This window comes from Ceratotherium simum, chromosome 30 (genome assembly GCF_057802395.1).
Source record: "Ceratotherium simum simum isolate JZ-2026a chromosome 30, ASM5780239v1, whole genome shotgun sequence".
Classification (NCBI taxonomy): Eukaryota; Metazoa; Chordata; class Mammalia; order Perissodactyla; family Rhinocerotidae; genus Ceratotherium; species Ceratotherium simum.
In genome coordinates this window covers 33,172,772-33,200,245 of record NC_141929.1, presented here as the reverse complement: position 1 = coordinate 33,200,245, position 27,474 = coordinate 33,172,772, and the positions used below count along the sequence as shown (strand labels likewise).

The 27,474-nt window shown below is 39.3% G+C and overlaps 1 protein-coding gene across 3 annotated transcripts in view; it reads right to left on the bottom strand.

The window, feature by feature from the left end:
• Positions 1 to 3,091: 3,091 nt before the first annotated feature.
• The window catches only part of TOX3 (TOX high mobility group box family member 3), a 104,175-nt gene continuing 79,792 nt past the window's right edge, over positions 3,092 to 27,474 (bottom strand). For all 3 annotated transcript variants that reach the window (XM_087420267.1, XM_087420268.1, XM_087420269.1), the window contains exons 4-7: positions 16,156 to 16,425; positions 11,350 to 11,577; positions 9,115 to 9,195; positions 3,092 to 5,060 (exon numbers count right to left, since the gene is read on the bottom strand). In XM_087420267.1, coding sequence (XP_087276393.1) covers positions 4,314 to 5,060; positions 9,115 to 9,195; positions 11,350 to 11,577; positions 16,156 to 16,425 — 1,326 coding nt within the window. In that variant the 3' untranslated portion in view covers positions 3,092 to 4,313. The remainder of the gene's footprint in view (positions 5,061 to 9,114; positions 9,196 to 11,349; positions 11,578 to 16,155; positions 16,426 to 27,474) is intronic.

The window sequence follows — 27,474 nt, the reverse complement described above, 5'->3', positions numbered from 1 at the left end:
TAAAACTTTTATTATGGAAAGTTTTAAGCATATACAAAGTAAACAGAAGGCCCTGCTTATTTTTGCGTCTCCTTTGGGAACTATTGCAGTGTTTTGCATGTAGCAGAAGTAAATTTAAGTAATTACGGCCTTAGGCAAATAGAGCTGTCTGTCTGTGTATCCAACTCCATGTTTCCTGGATGGTTAAGCTTTTCCTCGGTAACACACACTGATACACACAAGCCACACACCTGTAGGCCCACCATCAACACGGGCTAACCCCGGCCACCAGCTTCAAAATGCAGGGAAAGTATTTATCCTTCAGGTTAGTTCAGATAGTCAGCAAAGCTAACTGTATTTGAGGACACTAGGAGAAAAATTTATATAAAATAGTAAAAATATTTTCTAAGAGAATTCTAATCTGGTTGTATATCTGTGTGGTTTTCCTAACGAGGCACATTTGTTATAAATGTGCAATATTTGATGAATAACCTACAAATATGAGGGCTCTCTACCCATATCAGAATCATAGCTTTTCTTTACCTTGCGTGTTAACTGATACAAATATAATGAAATGTCCTCCCCTTCCCAAAACCTCAGCCTCTTAAGGCTACTATTTCAGACAGATCTTTTTTTTTAAAAACTGTGCCTACTTAGCCCATTAATTTTTGCTATTACTGTGTGTGTGTATTTGGAGGAGCAACGAAATCCTAAAGCAAACCAGAACTCTAGTGTGATAGATGACATGCCCATGCTGTGTCATATCCAATTAACTCAAATTGACTGTACACTGCATTATTCTGTTAGTGCATGGAAGATCAATAAATATGGGGAAAATCCACCCCAGCTCCCCACTTTCCCATCCAATGCTAGTAGGTCCGAGGCAGATCATGCTACTGTGATGTGTATGCCACAGCCCAGGCAGGCAGGTGGTGCGTAGACACCATTCAAACTTGGCCTATTCAATCCCAACTCCTCTAACTCGCCATTCATGCATAGCAAAACACCATCTGGTCCTATTTTGCCTCCAGCAATCACAGCTGACCAAAAACGATAATAACAGCTGTTGCAAAACAAAAGCCAAACAAAGCGGGTGGGGGAAAGGAAAGGTTAGATTGAAGTCCAGCGCTGAAAAATGGTCCATGAAGTGAGACCCGGGGAAAGAAACCATTCAGACGTCTGCAGCCCACTGAATGGACACAGCAGAGGACTTCTACTTAAACTTGAGATATTAATCCATCTGTCCAGAAAGCCTTCAGTCCTCCGTCAGGTGGTAATATATTGCAGAAATTATGCTGCACGAAGGCATTTAAGCTTTTGTTCTTTAAGTAGGGAACTAATGACCCCATGTCAGCTAAAAATGAAAACTCCTTATGTTCTTTCATCAAACGGCAGTACAGGTTACTGCAAAAAGGAGATCACGTTTAGCCAGAGTAATAAAATAACATGCACAACGGCAGCGGGAGAGAGAAGGTGTGTGTGATGGAGGTGGGGGGCCAGGAGAGCCCCGTTTATGTCCGTCCACCACTTAGGAGGAAAGGCATTAAGGCCATTTAGACATCTCACTAATCAGACACCACATTTCTCATGCCTCTTTTTCATTACCCTGATTTATTTTTCTGACCTGTAACACAAAGTCCACCGCGTATTTACTATGTCTCTGGAATAAGAACCAGTCACTTGTATAAACTGAAATACAAGTTGAGTCGTAATACGTTTTAGTGAATCCTGAGAAAAATAATTTGGTATCAAGGTTGGGGAATTCTTTTCATGATTCAAGCCTTTTGACATTTTTAAATATATAGTTTCGCCCGATGACTAATTTTTTAATCTATAGTAATTAAACTATTTTTTTCTTGAAATTGACCGTCAGTGGCTTAACGGCATTTAATCAAATGTGATAAAACCCAAGATTTATAAAATCATTTAATAGATGTTACAACACCTGCTTCTAACTGCAAACAGTTGAAAACAGACTTCACTTGCAATTAAGTCTTATCACTAGTGACATTTTTTTCCAAGCAATACTTCATGGGTTTTCAAAATGACAATTACAGAACTAATACACAATTACTGTCACATGTAGTTTAGCAATTAATTTTGAAGACATTTGTCTAAAGGTTTCACAACAGAATATAAAATGGTTCTTATTGTTATGTAATGTTAGTTTCAATTCACAGAAAATCTTTTAGCATCAGCTCTGCTTCTGATGGGTCTGATGCAAGCAGATCATTTCTTTGTGGAATACAACTGCCCCCTTGTAGATATGATGAGGCATCATTCTAAGACTGTTTGAACACTGATACCTGTCAACTAATATATCTTATGAAAAGCTTCAATTTAGACCTAAATTTTTCCACAGCAAGAAATCTATAAATTTATAATTAGAATCTCTTGCTGTTCAATATTTGTACATAATAGAGAGTACGAGGGGATTATGAAATATTGAAAGCTGAATTCATTATTCATAGCCCACAACATACAGTAAATATTCTTTGAAATACAACAACAACTTGGAGGAATCCATATTTTCAAATGTCTTGCACACAGTAGATATGGACACCACTACTCAGACCCTCGTTTTTTCCAGATTAGGATTCTGGTCAGGGTTGACACTTGCTGTTTTTAATTTTCATTTTATCATAAGCAGTTTAAGACTGTTGCCAGTGGTAATTTGCAATTTTTATCAAGACCTCTTCATTATAGCTTCTGACAGGACAGATGCTGTAATTAATCATGCAAGACAACTGGGGATAGTAGTCACACTGTTCTCAAAGAGGAGGCACTACAGAGCAAGAAAGGGGGGAAGACGTGGGCACCGAAATAATTATTTTGGCTTAAGAATTAGCATTCGCCATCCGCTTTAATAGCGATAACAACACAACGCCGGCTAATTCTAGCCCCAAATAGAAGATGGTTGCTTTTACTTACCTGGCCACTTGCATCTTAACAAAAAGATAATTACAAAAATAGTTCCAATTTTTTTTTAAGGCCCCTAGTTGGGAGCCATGCAATACAGGTTCTTAGCTATGAATATCATATCTCCAGTTGAAAATGGAAGATGATGCTTGGGCATATGTCCCCATCATTTACGTATTCAAGGAACCGAAAGTGAAATTTGACATATCATTTTATTTGAAAAGTGAACAGTTTCCTGATTGTTGCATCAAAATACAGTCCACAGTTTTTACTGAAATGTGTTTATTCTATAGCAAGATAAAAGCATTTTTGTTTTAGTTAAGCAAAATACAAACAACTTAATTGCTGCTATCATAACTCATAAAAAAGTATAAAACAGCATAAAAACACAATAAGCAACGTAGCAATGAATGGTTTATGTCACCAGTGTTTACGTTAAAGCCTCGTTTATGAAAACTTTACAACACATGATATGAAAACTTACAACTTTGAAAGAAAATATTTACATTGATTATTCCGATGTGGTGCGCCTTTTAAATATTCCACCGGCATTAACATCATAATAAAAACTCTTGCTTTTTTTTTTTAAATCTTAACTTTTGTAATAACTGTTTTCATTTAAGTGCATTTCCCTTTTAAAAATACAGTGTTTTTATTTTTCGAAACTTGTCACTCAAAACACAGAATATAATATTCACATTCTTTTCTTCTAATTGGAATGAATATAATGGGCTAACAGTGGTCATAGATATTGTTACAACACACACTGTGGTTCGATTTGGAGAAGTCATGGGTAAAAAGTGGAAATGAGTCAATAATTGAATCTAATCACTTGCATTTTTTTTTTCTGGAGAGATTTAGGAGAAAAAAAATAAGAGCTTTGGCAAAAGTCTGTGATTTACATTATTTTTTTATGACAAAAAAATGCCATCAACAATTCACATCATACAAATGTTTGTATGAAACTGGATCTTCATATTTCAGGTAGTTACAACTGTGCTTTTTATTTTGAGGGCTTCGGAAGTTCAAATAGCCTTGAAGTGTGGTTTATTCACTTCTGGAGAAATAAGGCCATTTTCAAGGACTCAGAGAGGCCAGTTTATAGTCACCGGTATGTCCCAGGATTCGGGAAACGGTTTGATTCACATATTGTAGGTATAGCCTGAATAAATAAACAAGGCATCACAAAAGAGCACAGCTTTTCTTGTTTAAAAACAAAGTGATTTAGTCGCTAAAAGATGATACTCAGCTATACTGTAGTTCTTATTGCCTATCTAATAGACACTTGAGAGGACCGTGGGATCTGTTACATATTTCTGCATAACCACCACCAACTTACAGGCATCAGCCACGCAGAGTTGACCCTCCTATGCCTCTCTCCTCGAGACACGCGAATCCGTCGGCCACGTGCGTCTTCAGAAAATACTGACCTGTGATAATACTTGAGTCTGTGTCTGAGACTGTATTTGCGACTGGTGCTGCTGAGAGGCTGGCTGGGGGCTGCCAATGGCGGGGATGGGGGACGTGATCTGCGAGGTGACGGGGGAGTGCTGCCGAGGGGAAGGCTGGGACTGATGCTGCATATGTTGCAGCTGCTGCAGCTGGATGTGCTGCTGCAGCTGCTGCTGCAGCTGCTGTTGGCTGATTTGCTGCTGGAGATGCTGCTGCTGCTGCAGGTGCTGCTGCATGTGGTGTTGGAAATGCTGCTGCTGCATCTGCTGCTGGATCTGCTGATGCATTTGGTGCTGCTGGAGTTGCTGCTGCTGCATCTGTTGCATCTGCTGCTGCTGCTGCTGCTGCTGCTGCTGCTGCTGCAGCTGCATCTGATGCTGCTGGGTTTGCACTGAAGGGCTCACTTGGGTCGAGGATGCTGAGCCAACCAAGGTGGTTCCCAGGGAGCTGATGAGCGGAGCCCCAAGGTTCGATGGCATGTTGGCCGCGATGGTGACTGATGTGACAATCTGGTTCATGGGGAGTCTCATGGTTAAGGGTTTGGGAGCAATTGACCTAGGGAGTGATTGCTGGAGAGTCTGAGGTGACGCTGAGACTGTTCCATGTTGAGACAGCGGAGGGCTGAGAAGGAGGGAGGATGTCAGATTGGTGGACGCCAGGGTCTGCTGAACAGAACGAATGGTCTGGGCTTCTGCTGATTCAGCAGCAGCCTGCGTGTTGGGGGAGAAAATTCCAAAATATTAAAATACACAAGTATTTAAGATAAAGTATTTTTAAGTCTTGTAAATTGATTACAAAAATGGCTCCCATTAGCCCTGCTTCCCTGTACCCAAGCCCTTTGCCATGGGACTTTTTAGCTCCTCCCAGAGGTGGAATCCAATTCCCTACCCCTTGGTTCTGGGCTGGCCTTCTGCCCTTGCTCTGGTCGGCAGAATGTGATGAAGTGAGGTCTCAAGAGGCCCCGCACCCTTTCTCTCTCTCTCTCGGAACCTGCCACCACCATGTGCGTGATGACAGACACGAGTTACCCCACTCAAGAACCAGCTCACTGCCCGCCAGCCAACTGCCATGTATGTGAAGGAGTCCAGCCCCCTCTGACCTCCACAGGACTGCAGACAGATGAGCAGGACTAGCTGATCCCACCGATCCTGGCCTAGATCTGAAGGACCAGCCAGCCACCTGGCATTCTCAGAGATAACTGCTTCCTTTTTAAGTCACTGGGCTTTGTGGTTGGTTGTTACACAGCACTACCACAACAAAAGATAACTGATACACATTAATTCTTCAGCATGTAGATCTGAACTAACCTCACCATCGAGGATCATATATTGACAAGAGTACAGACTGCCTGAGTTCAAATCTAGCTCTACTGCTTAACAGCTTTGTGACTTTGGGCAAGTTAATTCACCCATTTGTTCCTCAGTTTCCTTACCTATAAAATGGGGTTTATGGTATTTACCTTGTGTAAAGGTTGTGAGAATTAAATTAACTCATATTTGTTAAGCGTTTAGAACAGTGCCTGGCCCACGAGAAGCACTTAGTAAATGTTAGCTACTTTTATTAATTAACAACAATTACTACCAGAAAACCAGTGCTATTAAAAACTTCAAAGCCCTCTCTTTGCATGATTATTTATAACAGTGCTCACTTGAATATAAGAAAAGCATAACTGAATGCCTTAAAAATAAATTAATAAATTGAATAAATTGAAGGGGCCAGCCTGGTGGCATAGCAGTTAAGTGCGTGTGCTACACTTCGGGGGCCCAGGGTTCGCAGGTTCAGATCCTGGGCGCATACCAATGCACCGCTTGTCAAGCCATGCTGTGGCAGCATCCTGTATAAAGTAGAGGCGAATTGGCACAGATGTTAGCCCAGGGCCAGTCTTCCTCAGCAAAAAGAGGAGGATTAGGCGACGGATGTTAGCTCAGGGTTAATCATCCTCACAAAAAAAACCCCAAAAAACAAAAAATAAATTGAAGAACTTTATAATTTTCAAAATGTTTTAGTTTACCAAATATTTTCAAATATTTCCAGAATTTATTGCAGGAATCACAGACAAGGGGAGAATGTTCAGTATTCACGTGACTGAACAACATGTTATATGATAAACAACTGATCTGGGTGGGGTTCAACATGGAGAGAAACTACCTATTACATTTTGTGCTAAAAACATATAATTATCTCCACAAAACTAAATTCTTTTACTAATGCCAACAGTGATGGGAATGATTTCTCTTAAGGATTATTTTTTCCTCTTATTTCTCACCAAATAAGGGTTTTTGGAGGGGGTAATGGAGGCACCTTGGAGGCATCAAGCCATCATCCACTCTCTTTAATGATCTTGAATGTTTACTTCTAGATTTTTACTACACATATTTATAAAATCTACTATTAGAAGGAACTCGAGAAGTGATCTTATATGGAGAGTCACTCAATGTAGGAAAAGCCATAGTTGATGGCTTCTGTATGAACACGTTATCACTGAAAGCACCGTCTGTCAGTGGACAACTCTCTGGTTCTGTACGAAAGCTCAGAGGGGCTGCATGCTACTGGAGGGTCACATTCTAAAATCTTGGGGGAAGAAGACGCCTGCAAATACTCATAATTATCTTTAAAAAGCCATTAAATCACCCATAAAGTAGAATACACACAGTTTTTTCTCCCTTATGGTTTAATATAGAGCTTCTATTAATTTTGTTGATTGTTGCGAAGATTAAAAGTGATAGTAGAGTCCCATCTTAGGAGAGGGAGTCCTGGCTCTGAACGTAGAGGCATAAGTGAAATGCACATATGATGCAATCCTATTTATTAGTTCTCAAGTTGAGGCTGAAATCTTGCTCCCTGTAACCTCACTCCTTAGACGAATCCTCTTGTCCAGGGCACAGAGGTCCAACTTAGGCTTCCCTTACATAATGGCCCTGGTGTTTGAGGACCAAGATCATATGCCCCCAAATCCTCACTTCCCTGATTTTTTCATATATTTGATTTTCAGTCCTCACCATCATGGAGGCAACCCTCTAGACAGCCTTCAATTGGTCACCATCCTCTTTACACTGTGGAGTCCAAAACAGAACCAATTCTTCAAATGTGGTCTAATCGTCACACTATACAATTAGACGCCCCCTCCTGTGAGCTCACCACATTAGCAGCTATTTCACACTTTCGGTTCAGGTTGAAATTATTCTAAACTTATACCTCGAGGACTGTTTTAGTTGCCTGCCAGGTCTCTGAATATAAATTTAGGATGCTCTCAAACTGTACTTACTTAATGAAAAAAACAAAAAACAAAAAACAAAAAAACCAAACAAACAATATTTTAGATTTATTCTTTTTAAATTCCATCCTTTTGGGTTTTTTGAGTCATGGAATTTCATTCAGAAATACTACTGAATCCTGATTCTAGTATCCAATGTACAACTTTTAAGTTTTTCCTTCTCAATCAGTCACAGACTCCGTGAGCGCTATTTCCTGAACACCTTTTGAGTTACCGGCTCTTGGCTTAAATCCACGTGTGGTCAATTATTCATGCTCTAATGCATAAAGATCACCTATACCTGCTCCTGGGTAAACGAATGAATAAATGATCCACTTCAGAAGAACATGCACACTGTTACTCTATTCACTTCACTCTCTCTAATTAGCCATCAACTATACCTCAATTCTCAACATCTGCAGCCCACACGTTCAGTTGTTTTCTGCCACTGTGCAAATCTGAGTACAGAATCGCTATATCCTTTAAGGTCTGTCTTCCAGAGTCTCAGAAAAAGGTTTTGATATTGACCTGATGACTGTTTTCTCTTTCTAATAAAGTAGGAAGTGTCTTGTCTGTCAACAGAGATAGGAGCACCTCTCTTAACCTGATTCTGAGCAGCTGCCAATGGTAGATCTTAATACAAAGAAGAAAGAACTCAGGTGAAGAAGAGACAAGAGGGATCAACCCTTTTAAAATGGCTTTGCCAGCACACCTACCATGTCCTGAGGCACTATACGGCCCCTGAGGCAAAAACCAAGACAATGAAATGGAATCTGGGCTTGCCGGAGGAAATACATCAAAAGCAAAAACATGAGTTCAAATTATCCTCCCCAACCCTCTCTGAATTCTAAGAAGGCTAAAGACAAAGTTAATTAAACATTACAATAATAATGTAATAGCTCACCCTCCTTTTGGATCAAGGTAATAATAACTTCGAGCGACATTCGCTTTGGGATACTGTGCATTTTATAATACATCAGGGTCCGCTGTATACGCTATGTATAATACATATACATGTCTGTTTTTTTAAGTACTTGGAGCATAATTTTATTTTAAATAATCACGAGGTTTATTTATTTATATGATGTGAAACAGGCTGGTCAAAAATGCAACATCCTCTATGACAATAATGTAACCACTGGAGAATTTAGGATATGCTGCCCAAAAAATACCTGACAAACCTACCTCCCAGATTAAATAGACGACATTAACACAGATCTCAGCCTCTGACAAAAAGAAAGAATCAGTGGCTATTTAAAACTGTCTAATAGCTTCGACACACATAGAGAGAGATCAGGGAATCTTGTGGAAACAATTTAGATTCAGCAGTTTAAATTAACTCCTTTTTCACGCCATCATGGTGGTAATCTCTAACGGAGACAAATACATTCAAGAGTTGTTCAAGATGCTTTTTTTGTCAACTCTGAGAGGAGTTGCATGGACGTTGTCAGTGCTCCATGGCTGTTTTCAACGTGGTAACTCGGGGAGACTGCCCGCCCCGGAAGGTTTACCTTAGAAACGAGGCTGGCCCTGTATGCAGCCAGGGCCTTCAAGTATTCTTTTTTGGCAGCTTCCGTTTTCCTTTTATATACCTATTAAAAGACCACAATTAGCACCACCTTTAGCATAGAAATTCTCAGCCATAAAATAATGGCTGTACAAATTAGGTCACAACATAATTCACACTAAAAATTGGTCTCCGTGGCTTTGATTTTTAAACATGAGCACACACATATATCAAAACAAAACCCTGCCCCCCTCAAGAGAGCACCATTTTGATGTTTACTATTGTCAACGAGAAAACGATTTCCGGTGGCAGCACAGATGCCTCAAGAGGAACCGCTGAGGGCCTCATGCTAGGGCGGTAAATAAGGAAGCAAGGAGAGTAAAATTTGCTGCAAATGGTTTAAATTATGGAAAGTAACGAGTTTCTCCATCAACGTCTTCTTTCCTTCACACACATTTCTAAACTGTACCAAATCAGACGGTTAAAAAACCAACAAGAGGGGCTGGCCCTGTGGTCTAGTGCTTAAGTTCGGAGCCCTCCACTTTGGTGGCCCGGGGTTCAGTTCCTGGGTGCGGATCTACACCACTCGTCGGCAGCCATGCTGTGGTGGCGACCCACATACAAAATAGAGGAAGATTGGCACAGATGTTAGCTCAGGCTGAGTCTTCCTCAAGCCAAAAAAAAAAACCAACACCATCAGGTAGAAACTGTGAAGACAAAAGAGAAAAGGTGGAGGCTTCTTGACCTTGGTTTTCTTTGGGAGAAAAAAAAAAATCAGAAATAGTAAAAGATGGGCGATTTCCATTAGTGAGACCAACGAGTTGCATAAATAAATCCCAGTATATCAGACAAGATTTAGGCTTCCTTTTATTAACAGTGGTCTGATGTCTGGGTGTTAGACCGGAGCACAACTATCTCTTTCTCCAGAATTTAAATTAGGTGCAGCGGTTTGCCAGTCTTTTAGGATTACATTTCTGGGACAGAAAATCAGTCTGCTATATACAGCAACAGGCTCACTGCAAAGAAACAGGCAAATTCTATAGTTGCACCATCCCACAGAAACTAGCTGCTAGGAATAAGTTGATGATTTATAACGAAAAATCAAGTGTTTTCCATTCTTCATTCCTGAAACAATCATTCTATTTTATTACTAATAGGGGTGTAGTCTTCTGAGGATACGCTGAGTTAGCTCCTATTAATGGTCATTGGAGTTTCCTGTAAGGAGCAGGGGAAGGACTAACCTGCAAGGAAGGCACTCTCCTCTCCATTTGCTGGAGGAGTTGCAAGGGGAAGGGTAGGAGATGAGGCCCTAAGGAAGGCTCTCCCACCAGCACGGCTAATCTCTCAATACCTCTCATACTGCCGAGCTTTCAAATGAACTTGGAATAAAATTTCAAACGCCTGGTGACAATAAGGAAACAACGCAAAGGTGGCTTCAAAGTTTGGAAACCCACCAGGAGAGCACAAGGGTTCAGAAAGATGATCAAAGAAAAGGCAAGCAGGATGGACCTAATCCCTTTGTAGGGCCCTTTTTGAAATAATGTGGAAAAAAATTCCACACTATTTAAAATGAAAAGATCATCATCAAAAGTTTATGCTTGCAGGATATTGCCTGGATTTCCTCCAACTCTCCTCTGAATGGGTTCTGAACATGCACCCTAAAGGGGAATGAGAAATCCATACAACTGGAGAGCGGTTTGGATTTGTATGTTTGTGTTTTTTAATTCCATTGCTTAGAAAGGCTTTTATAAGAAGCAATCATATTAAGTGAATGTATTCACTCAGAAAAGGTGTAAAGAATATTCTTTTGTTGTTAGTGCTGTCGAGTCAATTCTGACTCCCAGAGACCCTGTGGACGGCAGAGCAGAACCGAGCCTGGTCTTTTTGTGCCATCCTCTCACCTTCGGGTGCTGTATCAGACAATGCTCCACTGCTATTCATAGGATTTTCATGGCCAATTTTTTTGGAAGTGGGTGGCCAGGTCCTTCTTCCTAGTCTGTCTTAGTCTGGAAGCTCTGCTGAACCCTGTCCACCCTGGGTGACCCTGCTGGTATTTGAAACACCAGTGGCACAGGTTTCAGCATCACAGCAACACGCAGCTGCCAGAGTGTGACAACCGACAGACGGGTGTTGTGGTTAAGGTTTGCCTCACCAAACCTTAACCACTAGACCAACAGGGCTGGCTGAGGAATATTCTGGCAACTTTTTAATATATGGCCGTGAAGGATCTTCGCCTCACCTGCTTTTGTTCTTCTCCAAGGCTGTCCCACATAGATGCTACGATTTTTGAGACCTCTCCAAAGGTTGCATTGGGGTTTTGACCTTTAATCGCAGCCTGTGTGTCTCTGAAAAACAGGGCATATGCTGACACTGGCTTCTGTGGCTCATTGGGATCTTTCTTTTTCTTTTTCTTTGGAGTCTTGGGCTTCTTGCCAGAATCTGGAGCAGCTCTTTTCTCTCCAATGGCCTGCAAAGCAGGAAGAAAATTCACTGCCTAGAATATAGTTGCAGAGAATGCAGCAAGGCTCACTCAGGTCTGCAATTGTTCTTTCAAGGTTTTGTTAAGCATCATCAACAGATGAATCACCAGCAAAGTGGGGGAGGGGTAAATTTGCTTAGAGTTAACTGGACAGCAGAGATTAGCATTTAGAACATTGATTAATGAGACCCAGAAGTATCTTCAATACATTCACAACATATGCTCTAAATAGCAATTATGAGTAATGAAAAACAGAACACTCTGTACCAGGTGATGCTATATATATATATATATATATGCTATGCTACACATGTACACATAAACAAGATATTTTACATTTTCAGAGGTTTTAGAAGGAAACCTAAATAATTATCAGGATGTTGATCATACTCAGATATTTTAAATGAGGTCCCTTGCCATAGACACATACCATACGTATGATGAATCTGAATTGATTATTTGAGGCTTGATTTTTTTATTTTACCAGAATGTTACTTTGCTAATGGGTCTCCGGAAACTCAAATGGAAATTAGCTACAACCCCAAAGCTTGCACAGTAAGGGTAAGGTTATCTTTATTTTCTAAAACAGTAATAAAAGAATAAGAAATGTAAAAATGTCAAAACTCCTTTAACTGGAGATAGAAAGGAAATCGAGACACTCCATAAAATTAAAAACCTGTAAAAGAGCAAATAGTACATACTGAAAATCACCAAGGCTAAAAGGATATTAAGAAGATATTTATTATATATGGTAAGTAAGTAACCCTGCCCACAAGAATACTGCCATAGAGACGCTCCCACATATTCACAATGAACTCTGTGAGATGAAAAACATAGACTAGACATGACATGGGTACAGCTCCCCAAATTTATATACCACCGAGCTTCAGATTTGCCTGCTGCTATCCTCTCATTTCAATGATCATACAATGTACTTATCAGAAAAGCAGAGGAAATGACTTATCAACCTCGTTTTACCCCTTAAATTATAATATGACTATATTGAAGATAATTTTGCAGTTAACTTCGTCAAGAATGCTGAAATGTTTGACAAAATCTGTTTTAAAAGCCAGCCTTGGGTAAGATCAACAAAGACAGATTCAAGTTACTAACAGATTGGCTTTTAATGGCCTGGAGCCTTGAATCCTAATTCAAATTTTCCAAGAGAATCATTACTCTCCGAATGAGGGTCATTTGGAACTTAATCCAATTACTAAAATTCTTAGGGAGGAAACCGCCAAGTAACTTTTCTCTGAGAGGTCTGAACCCTCAAGGTGTTAGGAAACCACGAGCCTACTTCTAGGTGGGCTTATTGTCTGTGCTATTTGAGTGATAACAACATCCATACACAAGTAGTTTACATCCTTCAGACAGTGTTAAGCCATATCTCACCTCTCCTTCAGAATGTCATCTTTCATAATTCACACAATGAATTTAATAAAATTCTGTAGACCTCACAATCTTTTTTCTAAATTCTCAGAATAAGTGAGACTTAATTCTAGTTAATGAATCTGAATCAAGGGAGTCAGATGCCTTTCAGTTAGAGCTTCAGAAGGAGCCAAGTTTTCCTTCAATGAAAAAATATTACTTTAGCCACAAGAAAAAAGTATATATATACACAGAGATTCTTCTGAGTCAAACAACTATACTCTTTTCTTGGAAGAAAATTTGGCACTGCTTGCACCAAAAATGCCCTGACCAATGAAGACGAAAGTAATTTCCAGGGCAGCTTTTTCCAAATAAGAGTTGTTCAACTTCATTCTCTGTTAAACAACATTCAGATGTTAACAACATTTGACGTCTATCTTGGATAACCATGACTTGCCCCCATCATCATTACCTTTTAAGAATAAAACCTGTAATGAAAAATCTCACAGTTTAAATAAAAGCTCAGAATTAATTCTCCAAAAGAAACCTTTGTGCAGTTGACTCAAGAAGGTTGGGAAAGATGGAGAAACAGTTTTACCCAAAAGAGACAAAATCAACAATAATTTTAATCTTCCTTTCTCTGCTAAGTTGCTTAAAAGATAAACTGGATTCCTTGTCTTTACACAAAACTAGACGCTCGCTTAAGATGGATGAAGCTAGGAGTTGCACAAAAGGTTCTTTTTAGGCATGACAATTTCAGATTGGCACAGAAGTACTAAGATCAGTGGAAATGGGAGTGAAATGAAAGGACTCCGTCTGAACTGTGTAATGGGCAGTTATAACTTAGCTGTGCCTTAGTCACATCCCTTGAGTTTCTTTTTTTTGATCAGCCCTGTGCTAACACCTGCCAATCCTCCTCTTTTTGCTGAGGAAGACTGGCCCTGGGCTAACATCTGTGCCCATTTTCCTCCACTTTATATGGGACGCCGCCACAGCATGGCCTGCCAAGCAGTGCGTCGGTGCGCGCCCAGGATCCGAACTGGCGAACCCCGGGCCGCCGCAGCGGAGGGTGCGCGCTTAACTGCTTGCGTCACCGGGCCGGCCCCACCTTGAGTTTCTTTAATCATTACTTCTCACTTCATCTCACTGAAGTCCTTGTGAGTGTGAACAGAGACCGTTAGTGCATTTGCCCAGTCTGCGTCCAATGGGGCGTTAACACCAAACCCTCCTCCTTGAAATCCTTGCAACATTACTCTAACCTCCTTTCTCTTTTCTTCACTCACAATCTTCTCTGGCTTCTTTTTTCCATTTGCTACTTAAAAATAAACAACGCTAGGGGCCGGCCCTGTGGCTTAGCGGTTAAGTGCGCGCGCTCCGCTACTGGCGGCCAGGGTTCAGATCCCGGGCGCGCACTGACGCACCGCTTCTCTGGCCATGCTGAGGCCGCGTCCCACATACAGCAACTAGAAGGATGTACAACTATGACATACAACTATCTACTGGGGCTTCGGGGCGCGGTGGGGGGGAAAGGAGGAGGATTGGCAATAGATGTTAGCTCAGAGCCGGTCTTCCTCAGCAAAAAGAGGAAGATTAGCACGGATTAGCTCAGGGCTGATCTTCCTCACAAAAAAAATAAATAAATAAAAAAAATAAATGATGCTCAGGGTTCTGGCCTTGACTTGCTCCTTACACACTCTGAGAAATCCTGATTACTTCTATGTCTTTAGGACTATGTGCTGATGGTCCCCAAATCTACAGCTCCACCTCCAGTGAACTGAGTTCTAGGCTCAAATATAAGTGCCCCAAATTTAACCCATACCATGCCAAACTCATTTTCCCATGGAAGAAAATATACCACTCCTTTCTATCTGGGTTGATCCTTTCATTTATTTATATCGATGCTGGCTCTCAAACTAAACCCCAATTTATCTTTTACTCCTTCAAATTCCAGTGGATCACCAAACCTTACTGATTCTTCCTCTTAAATGTCTCACTAATCTGGTACCTCCTGTCCATTCTTTCCTTTGCTAAAAAGAAACACTTCATAAAAAGAGCCTTCTAATTGGTTTCCTTTTCTCGGGTCCCTCCCTTTGTAATGCATTCTATATACAGCCAAAGTTATCTTTCTAAAAGCATAAACTTGCTTATGCCATTCCTCTATGCAAATAATTAATCAGCTCTCAATTACCAACAGGAGAAAGGCTACCACATTTCAGCCATTTCTTTCTTCAACTCCTGTTTCTTTCCTCCCCCATATCAAACTGTTCATGATACCCATAAATTGACATGTACTTTCACTGCTCCCTCCACCAGACTGCCAGCCTCTGTCTTCTGCCTCACAAACTTTTATGTATCCTCTTAGACCTAATTCAAATATCACCTTCTCAATAAAGTCTTCCTCAAATCACTCTCCCAAGCAGAATTGATAACAATTTCAGCACACATCACATCAATTTTACCACTAATCACATCTGGTGTCCATTTTAAACATTGCTATTCATCCCCAGTGGGGAGTCCCATGGGTAGTAATTCTCTTATAAATCTTTATATCAGAACCAAGTAAAACGCCAAGCACAGAGTAGGTGTACAACACATAATGAATAACGAATGGGTAACTGTGTACCTAGAATAAATAACTTTAATGAAACAGACTACTTTCCTAGGCATTCAGAGAAGTCACACCTGTAACTAAGTTTTCATTTCAAACTATGTATATTTGAATAATATACATTTTCCATGACAAAACCAGAGACATAAAATGATTAAACTTACTAAGTGATAAACACTATTGAAGGTGCAAGGCTGTCAAATGTGGCAGCAGTTCAGCCAAATAACTGGATGAAACTTACCCACATGGACATTAACTCAGAACCAGAGCAGTTCAGAATTCCTGGCGAGTCTAGTGCAAGCCTTCTCTTTAGCAAACTAGGAAAATTAAGCCTTCAAGAATTAAATGACTTGCTCAACACCTTACAACTAGTAGGAGAAGCCAGATCTCCCAATTTCCAGTTGAATACACTTTCCACAGAAAATAAATAAGTAAAAGAGTGAAGAAAAAAAATTAAACCATCATAAATTTAAATGCTACTCCAAATCCATGAAGAAAACGAAGGGAATACCATGAATGAAATTCAAAGACACGAGCATGGGGTGATCCCAAACTCTCTAGTAGGTTACATACTGAGGCAGCTAACTTACCCTGTTGGATTCATCAGCATCCTCTTCATTGATGGAGCTGGAAGGAGAGGGGGTTGCCGATTTGCTTGCTGGAGGTGAAGGAGATGTGTGGGGCACACTGGCACCTCCCAAATTCAACCCCAACTGGGTGCTGAGCTGAGACTGGTTGATGGTGGTGAGCTGGGCAGGAGGCATGATCCCAGAGCGAGCAGCATCTGTCATGTGCACAATGGACCTCATGATCAAGGAAGGATCCTGCCGGTACTGTGAAACTTGTGTGTGGCTCTGATCCTAAAAATCGAGGGAGGAAACTCTTAGTTTTCCCACAAATCAGTGAACTCATGGGGGTGGACTGTGGGTGGGGGAAATGGGTAAAGGGGGTCAGAAGGTACCAACTTCCAGTTACAAAATAAGTAAGTCATAGGGATATAACGTACAGCAAGATGACTATAGTTAACAACACTGCATTGCATATTTGAAAGTTGCTAAGCGAGTAGATCTTACAAGTCCTCATCACAGGAAAAAAAATTTTTTTAACTATGTATGGTGGCGAATGTTAACTAGAGTTACTGTGGTGATCATTTTGCAATATATATGAGTATCGAATCATTATGTTGTACACCTGAAACTAATATATTATGTGTCAATTATATTTCAATAAAAAAAGAAAAAATCAATGAACTTATAATGTTAGCAGTCCCTTAGATATGTTTGATCAGTTGCAATTTTGATAGGTCTGACCTATACCAAGATGATGATCTCTATTAATTTATTAATTATAAGAACTCACGCCAAAAAATTGAAAGATCAAAAGCACAAAGCCCAAATTATCCAGTCTACTCTATTTCACTATAGAACTGTCATTGGATGACTTAAAAAAATAATAATAAAAGACTATTAGCAAAGGAAAGATAAACTTCCCACCCCCATTTCTTCTTGAGGACACTGATGACAAGGGAAGGGTTGAGGCAGAGGTCCAGTCCTTTGAGGCTCACCAACTGGTTTGCCATCCTTCTCACACATAGAGTTCGGGTTCTATTCCCCTTTACCCAGCTCTGCGAGAGAGGAGAATCAGTTCTCTATTTTATCCTTCCAGGAATGCACATGACATGTACAAAGAATGGGCTAGAGAAGCACAGAGCAAACATCTGTTTGCTTCAGGGCACCTTTTCTGTAAAACCCTGTGGTTAACCAGAGTCATTCCGATTCTGAATTACATTGTCAACAGCATCTGGAAGTCATTCAAACGTCTTTAGGATTGGGTATCACTTTTTTCATCTTAACTCTGCTTTGTTTTCTTTTGTTCAACCCACCATGATTTAATGGACTAATGGGTTTTTAAAAATATGTATAAGGAAGAGGTAGAGATCATCAGAATTAGCTTCTCTGAACGTTATTGCAGTCACTTCAAAAGTAGTCTTCTCTATTTCTGGCAGTCATCTAAAAGGCTTTAGAGTTGTTGCTTCTTCTTTTTTTTTTTAATTCCAAAAGAATGAAGACATGCTTTCAAACGACTTACTTTAAGACTTGTCATTTGGAGTGAGTCTGTGATTTTTATTGAAACCAAATTCTCTTGACTCAGGGTGACCCAGAATCTAATTTTACACACAAGCCTATGAATGCTTAACTGTTCCTCTTTTGAGTCTTTCTGATAAGGCTTATTTTTGCTCTTTAAAGAAACAAATGAATTGTATATAACTAAATTGGAGCATTTGGTCTCTTAATATTAAATATATAAATGCCACTAAATAAGAAGCTATAGCCATCAGTAGTTAACTAGTTAATAAATTACCGTCTATCCACACTATAAAGTATTATGAAGCATTTCAAAATGATGAATTAGATTTATATGTATTGACCTAGAGGAGGGTTTCTCAATCTTGGTTCTATTGACATTTTCAACCAGATAATTCTTTGTTGTGGGGGCTGTCTTTTGCATTGTAGGATATTTACAGCAACCGTCTACCTACTGGATGCCCCACCAGTCATGACAATCAAGAATGTCTCCAGACATTGCCCCCTGGGGAGCAAAACTGTTCCCAGTTGAGAACCACTAACCTAGAGTGATATCTATAGTGCGTGAAAAAGCAAGCTGGAAAATAATTACCGAGTACACCCCCTTTTTGGTAAAAAAAAAAGGATTTAAACCCTTAACAATGGTTACATTATAAGGGGTAGGATTGGAAGGGTGAGGAGGGGAGAATCTTAACTTTTTCCACTTACAAAAACAAAACAAAATTAATAAAATCTAAAACACTCGAGTCAGGAAAAACTACAATGAAGATATACAAGCAGTTAAAATAGTCTGTAGCAAATTGCTAGGCTTTGACATTAAATATATAAACTTCCCACTTCTTAATAACTTCTGAGTTATTAAATTTCTGCGGAATCCTTGGAGAAATGGGTCACATGTATCAGAACAATCCCATTCTTCCTTGTCTCACTGATTATATTCTCTTCCACTGTTCTCAAATATTATATTCAATTGGCACGCGTGCTTCTGCAGATTTGTATCACAAAAGTGGATTTTACGTTATCAGTTTGTCCTAATTTTCTTTGCTTAGCATTCTGCCACACATTTGGCCATTTCTCCTCAAAAATTTGAGCTTTCTGTCCACTCTTCAATGTTCTTTTGAAGTTTCACCATTGCTTGCTTACGTCACTTCCACCCCCAATAACTGTCAATTAAGCTATCCTATTCTTAATTTTGCTCCCCATATACATCCTTCAGAATGCTTTTTAAAGTCCTTTTAGTCATTTAAATCCAGATGTTTTAAAGTATCTACAAGCAACTTCCAGAGTACACTAATTTAAGTATTTTAATTCTGACTGTATAATTAGGTAGCTGGCATGGCCATGAAATACGATGATCTGATTTACGCAGCTGTCTCATTAACACAGGAGTTACTTTGCTCTCCTGACTCCAATGCCTGTAGAAAATCAGCATGTATAGACGCTTGATTGACCCAACCCACACCTATAGCACTTCATATGGGTCTCGTGGTCAAACAGAAGGCCAAGAAGTAAGTTTCCTTGGCTTCCTCAGCTCTTCCTGAATTCCACCTGCAATTTATGCCTATATGATGCACCTGGTTGCTTGAGAGCGCCTGTTGACAAACGGCCAGGGTTCAGTGTACGAAAAAGGATCATTTACTGTATGTTTACTATGTGCCAGGATTTGTGCTAAACTTAACACGCATTTTCCAATTCAATCCTCTAAACAGCTTCCTGAATTAGATACTATTATACCCACTCTTAGGTAAGAGTGATTCCCCAGGCCACGGAGCTGGCTAGTGATTATCTGAGGGAAAAACTGTGCTCCAGGGAGCAATGGGCCTCAATGGTGGAGGCAAGTATTGACAGAGAGAGAGATGAATGGGGCTCTGGGCTCTCTACCACCGTCATTTTTAACGAAAGCAACTCCTTTTCATTTGTTTTAGAAATCAAGATTCCTCATAACATTTTATTTAAAAAAAAGGAAGGGGGTGTTCTTCTGCAGTGGGGACAGAGTGAAAACCACTCCTGAAGAGTACTGGTGGTGGGGCCAGGGCCTTCCCCAAACTTAGAGCCATCCACACAGTTTTCAGATCCAAAAGAATGCTGGCCCCATCTTTCTTATCTCCCACAAGACAATACACCAAGGACCTCTAAAATATTTCCAAGTAACCTCTGAACCACATAATCAATGCATCAAAATGTGCTAGCATTTACCATGGTCCACAGTTATCTGATAACAACTTCCTATGCGTGAGGATTACAGCATAAGAAGATTAACGGTGAAAATGTCTCTTTAGAGATTCAAGTTCCTTTAGGGCCACCAATTATTAACAACTGCCTCGAGGAACTTGGCGATCCTGAACAGCTCCAGTCATTTTCCAGGAGAAAAGTAACCTTTAAAAGACGCTTCCTGGGCCGGCCCTGTGGCTTGGTGGTTAAGTGCGCGCGCTGCGATGCTGGTGGCCCGGGTTCGGATCTCGGGTGCGCATCAAGGCACCGCTTCTCCGTTCATCCTGAGGCCGAGTCCCACATACAGCAACTAGAAGGATGTGCAGCTACGACATACAACTATCCACTGGGGCTTTGGGGGGAAAAAATAAAATAAATAAAATCTTTAAAAAAAATAAAATAAAATAAAACAAAAGACGCTTCCTTTGATTTTAGGATTCCCACTTAAAAAGAGAACCATGTCAGCTCAGTTTAAAAGTACTTATTGAGCACCTCCTATGGGTCAGGCCAGAGAAGCCAATACACCAGCGCTTATAACTTAGAAAACTAGAAAATTATCATGTGATTTTTTTTTAAACATTACTCTAATTAAACATAATTTAGAATGGACTAATAAATTTACTGTGACAAAGTGTAGGCAAGAATAATTTATATATACTCCTTCAAAATAGCTCACAATTTTTCCTAGAAGTAATGGCATGATAAGGAAATGTGTAACTCTGGATGATATAGCCCTAAGAAATTTAATGCGTTTTTGTAAATTATTGCCTCTCACTTATTACATTTAAGTCTTGAAAGATTTACCAATGATCAGTGAAAGGTAAAGCAACTAGTGGGTTATCAGAGATTGCCACTATCATATCCAACAATAAGAGCTGAACGCTGGGAGCTTCTTCAACTCCTTTCATAATTATATTTTATACGTAGAGTTCATTTGTATCATTTCCTAAGTTGTTCATCATTTGGCAACAACTCGTTCTCTCTTCCTGGTCTCACTCTGTCCTCTGATGATATTAGATAAGAGTTCTCAACCTAGGGAAGCTTGACATCTTGGTCTGGATAATTCTTTACTGGGGGAGGGGCATCCTGTGCTCTGTAGAATGCTTAGCAGCATCTCTGGTCTCTACCCACTAGATGCCAGGAGCCTCCCTTCCCCCACCAGGATGTGACAACCAAAATGTCTCCAGACATCGGTGTATGTTCCCCGGGGGACAAAGTCCCTCTCATTTGAGAACTACTTTATTAGACAAATATAATGGAAATCATCTTCTTGAGGGGGAGGGGAAGGGAGTGTGCAAATCCTATATTCTGTCCGTAAAAACAGAAAATGTGCATAAACAAGATTCAAACTGTGATAAATACTGTGAGAAAAATAAGTAGGTTATACCAAAAAAAAAACCAGGTTATTGTGGGGAGGGTGGCTACGTTTGATCAGGTCAGTAGGAAAGGCCTCTCAGAGACGACATTTGAGCTGATAAGCAAAGAATGAAGAGGGGCCAAACAGGAAAGCAGGAGACAGCATGTTCCAGGCAGAGGGAACGGCATGTGCCAAGTCTGAGGTGGGAGAGGGCCTGGCATGCTTGAGAAATGGAAAAGAGGCCAGTACAGATGGCAGCAGGGCAGGGGAGGTGAAGAGTGAAATGCAGTGGGATCAGAGAGATGGGAATGGGCCAGGTCATGCACAGTAGGGACACCAGGGGATGCTTCCCTGAAGAGGTGACCCATTGAGCTGAAGTATAAAGGGAGAGTAGAAACTACCTGAGCCAGAAAAGAGGGAAGAGGCTCCCAGACAGAGAAAAACATGTGCAAAGGACCGGGGCATGAGGAAGCACATCACGGATAAGTAAAGGAGAGGCCAGTGTTCCTGAGCCAGGAAGAGCAAGGCTGGCTATGAAGCTGGAGAGGCCAGTAACAGCCATAAAGTGACAGGTCTTGTAGTCTGTCACAGGACGTCTGGATTTTATTCACAGTGTAGAAGGATGCCACTGAGAGTTTAAAGGCCTGGTATCTACCTAGCGGGTGTATTCATTTCAATAAATATGAAGTGTTCATACCTCATGGGTAACCCATCTAAATCAACTGTGGACAACTGGATTTAGTTTACATATAAATAAAAAACATACAGTCGAATACCACGACCTATGTTTTGAAGAGTACTCAAGGATTAATTTTTGCACTCAGGGAAGGGCAAGCAGAATGGGCAGGCCATGGACTTCACGAAATGCTCTAAGAGGAAGTGCATCGCCTTCTATTTGCCTATAAGTACAATTCGACAAAGCCTTGCTCAGCGAAGCCTCAATGGTTTGTGCGTGTCTTGGGAGGGGGAATGCTCAGCTGAGGCTTGCTTCTCTCTCCACCTGATGAAAGAGGCTCTTTGTCTTTTTTTTTTTAAACAGGAAACCAAGGAATGGATATTTCTGGTAGCAGCCCCTCGCCTGAAACCCAGTCTATTATTAAACATTAATCATTTGAATGAACTGTTAAAATCCAAATAATCTTATATTAAAAAGGAAATTTTAGATCACTAGCATATATTAAAAACCGGGATCACCCGTCATCAGTGGAATGCCAAATAAATACTGAGAAAAGACAATAACACCGTTATAGTCACTCTAAATACGGGGGCCTAAGGCTCTGGGCTGAAGCTCTGCTTTCTTATTTAAAAAGGATGAAAGAGAGCTGTAAAAGACTTATTAGCCCAAACTGAGACTTTCTCCTTGACTTAAGCCCAAAAGAGAACTGAAAGATGACAAACATCTTGACTGTGTAAATCACTATGTTATGCTACCATATCCAGACTTCATATAAGATATGTAGGGCTTTGGGGGGTTGGCGAGGGGCGTGGATACAGCTTGATCTTACTTCCTTAGCCAAGAAAACTCTACCTCCCCTACATGTTCAAATCTTTTTCACCCGTTCTTTCAGGCCTGGAGCTAGAACCAGCTCCTCCATGACGTCATGGAAGTGTGAGCCCCCTTCCCTCCCGCCCCGGGCATTCATCTCTGCACTGCACACTTCATGGTACATAATTACACACCCTCCTGTAACCTGTTTTGGTTTCTTTTGCAAATGTAAGATATAAGCTTTCCAATTGATTTTTTATTTTAAATATCATACATTATTATTCTTTTATCTATTTTTATTCATTACAGTGATGCTTACGTCCATCTGGGTTGATTTTATTATAAAGGATTTTAAAAAATCTCATATGCGAATGTGTTTAATGCACCTTTCATCCACGTTTACAAATAAATATTCTCCGTAACGATCCAATGTTAGGTTTTCATAATAGAGGATAACATCTTAATTAAGAAGCAAATAACCCAAATATATTAGAGAGTGTGACTAAAAAACTGTGCCAGTTTTTTAATCAATATTTCTTGAGAAATGGAGTAATTAAACAATTATCACTAATAAAAATTGCTTTGTATTAATAAATATGAGACAATTGCAAATACGAAATTCAAGCCAGTAATTTTATGCTCAATTATTTAGTTATGTCCTATAGCAATGTTAAAACTTGATTTCCAAATTAGTAACAATCAATCAATAGTTATGCATAGCTAGTATATTTGTAACCCCAATAGAACCTGAAACAAATAGTTATGCCAAATGCATACCAATGATAATTACAGACCTACATACCACAAACTTTAACTTCATCAAAATATCTACACTGAAATAGATAATTTTTACTTAATAACTACTCTCAGAGTTATAATCAAACATACCTACATATGAACGTTTTGCGAAAAACAGTCTTCCCAAAAGTTAATTAATAGTTTCTTAGCAAAATAAAATTAAGAGTTTATCATAAAACACTTAATGGTATTTTACTCATAAACCCTGTAACTCCTTTGTTTTACCAAGGAGTCAGCTCCATGCTTATTTTATTCAGTCCTAAATTAAAACTGTAAAGAGGCATTCCATTTTTAGAGCTGTTTATACTTTAAACCCCTTCCCCTCCATTTTAAATTAGTAGTCAAGGTAGACTCTTAATAACAAATATTCTTTCATTGTCATTTCATTCATTCATATATTCAACAGATAAAATATTTATTGAGATCCCAGTGTATTCCAGCCCAGACACTGTTCCAGGCAGCAAATCAGACAGGTGAGGGGAGAGGACAGGCTGTAAACACGCAAAGATCATTTCAAAGGGAGACAAGAGCTGTGAATAAAAGAAAATGGGGCAATGGCATGGAGAGTGACTCTCATCCCTCTAAAAAACATCTGAGCCACCATGCCAGTTTTATTTGGGAAGCTGAGTGATGTAAAATAGTGTCTCTACTGTCCCTGAACCACTGGGAAGATCTGGCGTTACAACAGTAGAGTAGATGACAACAGATTATATACGTTAGAAACAAGACAGAGGGAAATAAATCACAGCGTAACTTTCTAATAACACTTTTCCTTGAATGTTGTAAATCAAGCAAGTAATCATGTGTCACACTTCACAAGAGCTAACTGGGTTTAGCAGAAGTTTGGAACACACTCCCACTTCAATAGATGGCTCTAAAGTTAACCTCAAAGACAACACTCATCTGTTCAGGGTCGGTAGGTATTTACAGGCCAAGAATAAAGAATATTTATTTTAAGCTATGTATGGTAAAAGGCTATTTGCTCTACAAAAAAAGGCAGCTCGTAAAAATGTCTGTGGCCTGGGCATTTGGGCACCCAAGCGTCAGGTATATAGTAACAGCTAAATTAAAGTTGACTTTCGATGATAAGCATCTTTAAAGCAGTAATCAGACTGAATTTTTTTATTACATGGAAGAGACACTGGCAATCAAGAAAACAATTTTATAGTATAATAATCAGTCTCTAATTATTAAGAACAATCTACAGCACTTGCTAGGTTCTCAGTAAACATTTGCTGAAGGTTAATATAGTTTCAATTTTATAATTTGGACTTTGAACAGAGAGGTCCTATTCCACTCAAAGTGAGTTTTTTGCTTATGCAAGTTGTGCCTTTTCTATTGTTAACTTACAATCAAAATATTTTTTGACCAAAAATAAACATCACTGAAGTAATCATTTAATTTGAGAAATTGTTGGTCCCCCCAATAGCTAAAGGATAATCATCCCGTGGAATTCAGCTCTGCAGCCTCTGTTGACAATGGCAATGAACATGTTCATAACAATAATAAGGGCTTGTTTTAATAGAACGTTCCACGCATTAAACACATTAATGACCCATGAAATAACTGTTTTATCTGTAACACATTAAGCAACATTGCTAAAACAATGTATTAATTGAAAGTCTGCTATTTCTCTTCATGTAAGATTTTTAAAAGTATAAAAATAGCATGAAAATCATTTTGTAAAAAACAAAAATAATTCAGCTTCAAAATGAGAGCCACACTAAATGACTGTATGAAAAATAAAAACTTCTAAAATAAACCTGGTAATTTTAGATGTGTTATTTTGATCTATTCCCATTTTTCTGATCAAAAATGATATCTGTCTGGATTATGACTTGAGTCTTACAAATATTTTAAAAGCTTATAATTGTCTTCTCTATGTGCCTATCTTCTATAGGACATTTTTCTCTTTCCTGAACAGGTATAGAGACTACCATACTCAAATACACCTCCCTTACTTACAGCTTGTTCAATTTCCTAATGCTATGTTTGATATTCCTAGAGTGCCAGTGTAGCATTTTCTATAAATGTGTGCTATCACAATTAAATCCAAAGCATTATCAAGACAGAAAATGTCGGTCCTCTAAACTTGAAATATAACGTATGAAGAAAAAGTAAGTGAATTATCAGTGTGTTTTATAAAGTCTCTTGTGGGGGGCATACAAAATATCAGACTAGAGACAATTATTTTACTGTGTTTCCTGGATATCAAAGAGAATTTTGAAATTCATCAAAGCTAACCTTCTGTTATGTACAACAGGCTAAGCTGAAAAGAATGTTAACAAGTTCAATTTTCATTCAATCAGCACTACTGCTCTCTGAAATGTTTCATTGCAGGAAAGAAATAAAAATAATCTATATGGTAATTATGAGGATGAATCCCCCAGTAACTTTCAGCTACATCAAAGGTCAGCTCTATTCAAGATATTTTATCAGTCCCCTGCACATACTCCTGTCCTGTCATTTTAAATCTGAACAGCATTTTATTTTCCCATTTACAGCTACCTGCAGAATTAAGTACTTAAGCCAAATAAGAAAAAAAAAAAAGAAATGTTGAATGCTGGCAAAGGCTATAATAGCATAGAGATAAATCGTTCAGCTGCTCTCTCTCAAGCCTCTAGGGCTGCAGATTTTTCTTCTCCTGGTGCACTGTGGGTATTCAAAACTTGTTCAACATGATTTCATTTCATTTCAGGCAGTGCCTGAGAAAACTAAATTACAGAATCAATCATACAGAAGGTCAGAGTGAGACTTCATTACAAGTATTGCATGCTTGCATGAATATCTTTCATTTATGACTGACCCAATATGTCACAATAGCTGTCTAGTAAAAATAATCCACTTTCTGAAATTGATGTACTACTGATGTCAATGCTACTCAGCAGGCTGGGCAGATTACAGAGAGGTGTTAAAAAAAAAAAACCTTTCAGAGCGCACGTTGTAGATTTTTAGAATTGCAATCTTTTGTAGATTAAAATAATTTCCAGATGATCATCTGAATTGACAACGATGCTTAGAGGTAAAGAATTTTTAACCAAAACAAAATACACTGTTGATTTCTTCTTGTCAACCACATCCTGTTTTAAAATATACGCATCCAGAGCAAGCAAATCAAGGTTGTTCTTTGAAGGCACAAATGCATCGACTTTCAATTTTTCAACAATTCGCTTTTGAATACCAGGGCATTATTTGCATATTTTGAAATGTGAATGCTAATCATTGGACTCTTTTTAATCCCCCCATTTTGTTCCCGCTTTCTGTTTTTAGATATAATGGCATAAATTTAAGGAAGATAAACTTGCTGTGTTTGTTGCCAACAAAAAATGCAGCTGATCAGGAATGTGACAAACTGTCACTCTTTCTAAAGGAAAACCAATGGAGCTCTGAAGAAAAGCTGGCTCGATACAACATAAACAAGCTGGCTTTTCTTCTTAGATGATCGTCTTAATTCACCACAGCAATTCTTAACAGACAGCCACATTCATTTGGATAATACAAGTTCTCACTTGCATAAGGTATGAAATATCCAGTGCACACTGGGAAGCCAAATGCATGATGTATAAAGTATTATTTACTATTTTTCTGGTGACCTTCCTAAGGGAAATCTCCGAGGAGCTGCTATGGAGCATTATGATGTAGCCAGCCAACTCGGCACCCGGAGGGAGATATAGAAGAACCTTGACACAACCTATTTCTAACCATGCCTCTGGCGATTCCGAATTCAAGTTTATAGGCGAACATGTCAGGTAATACATAGAACAAAGCCAACGACACATTGTATTCGTCATAATTCTGTCCTAGTACATTTTATTTTTTCCAACATTTGTGATTTAAAATCCCATGACATTTCTTCAAGGTGAAATTCTACTAGAATTTTCAACAAGATTAGTTTGTTTCAAGCCAAAATAAATATCATTCCGGTTCAGCAAAACATCAGAAAGGCACCAATAAATGTGATGACGTCCATGTA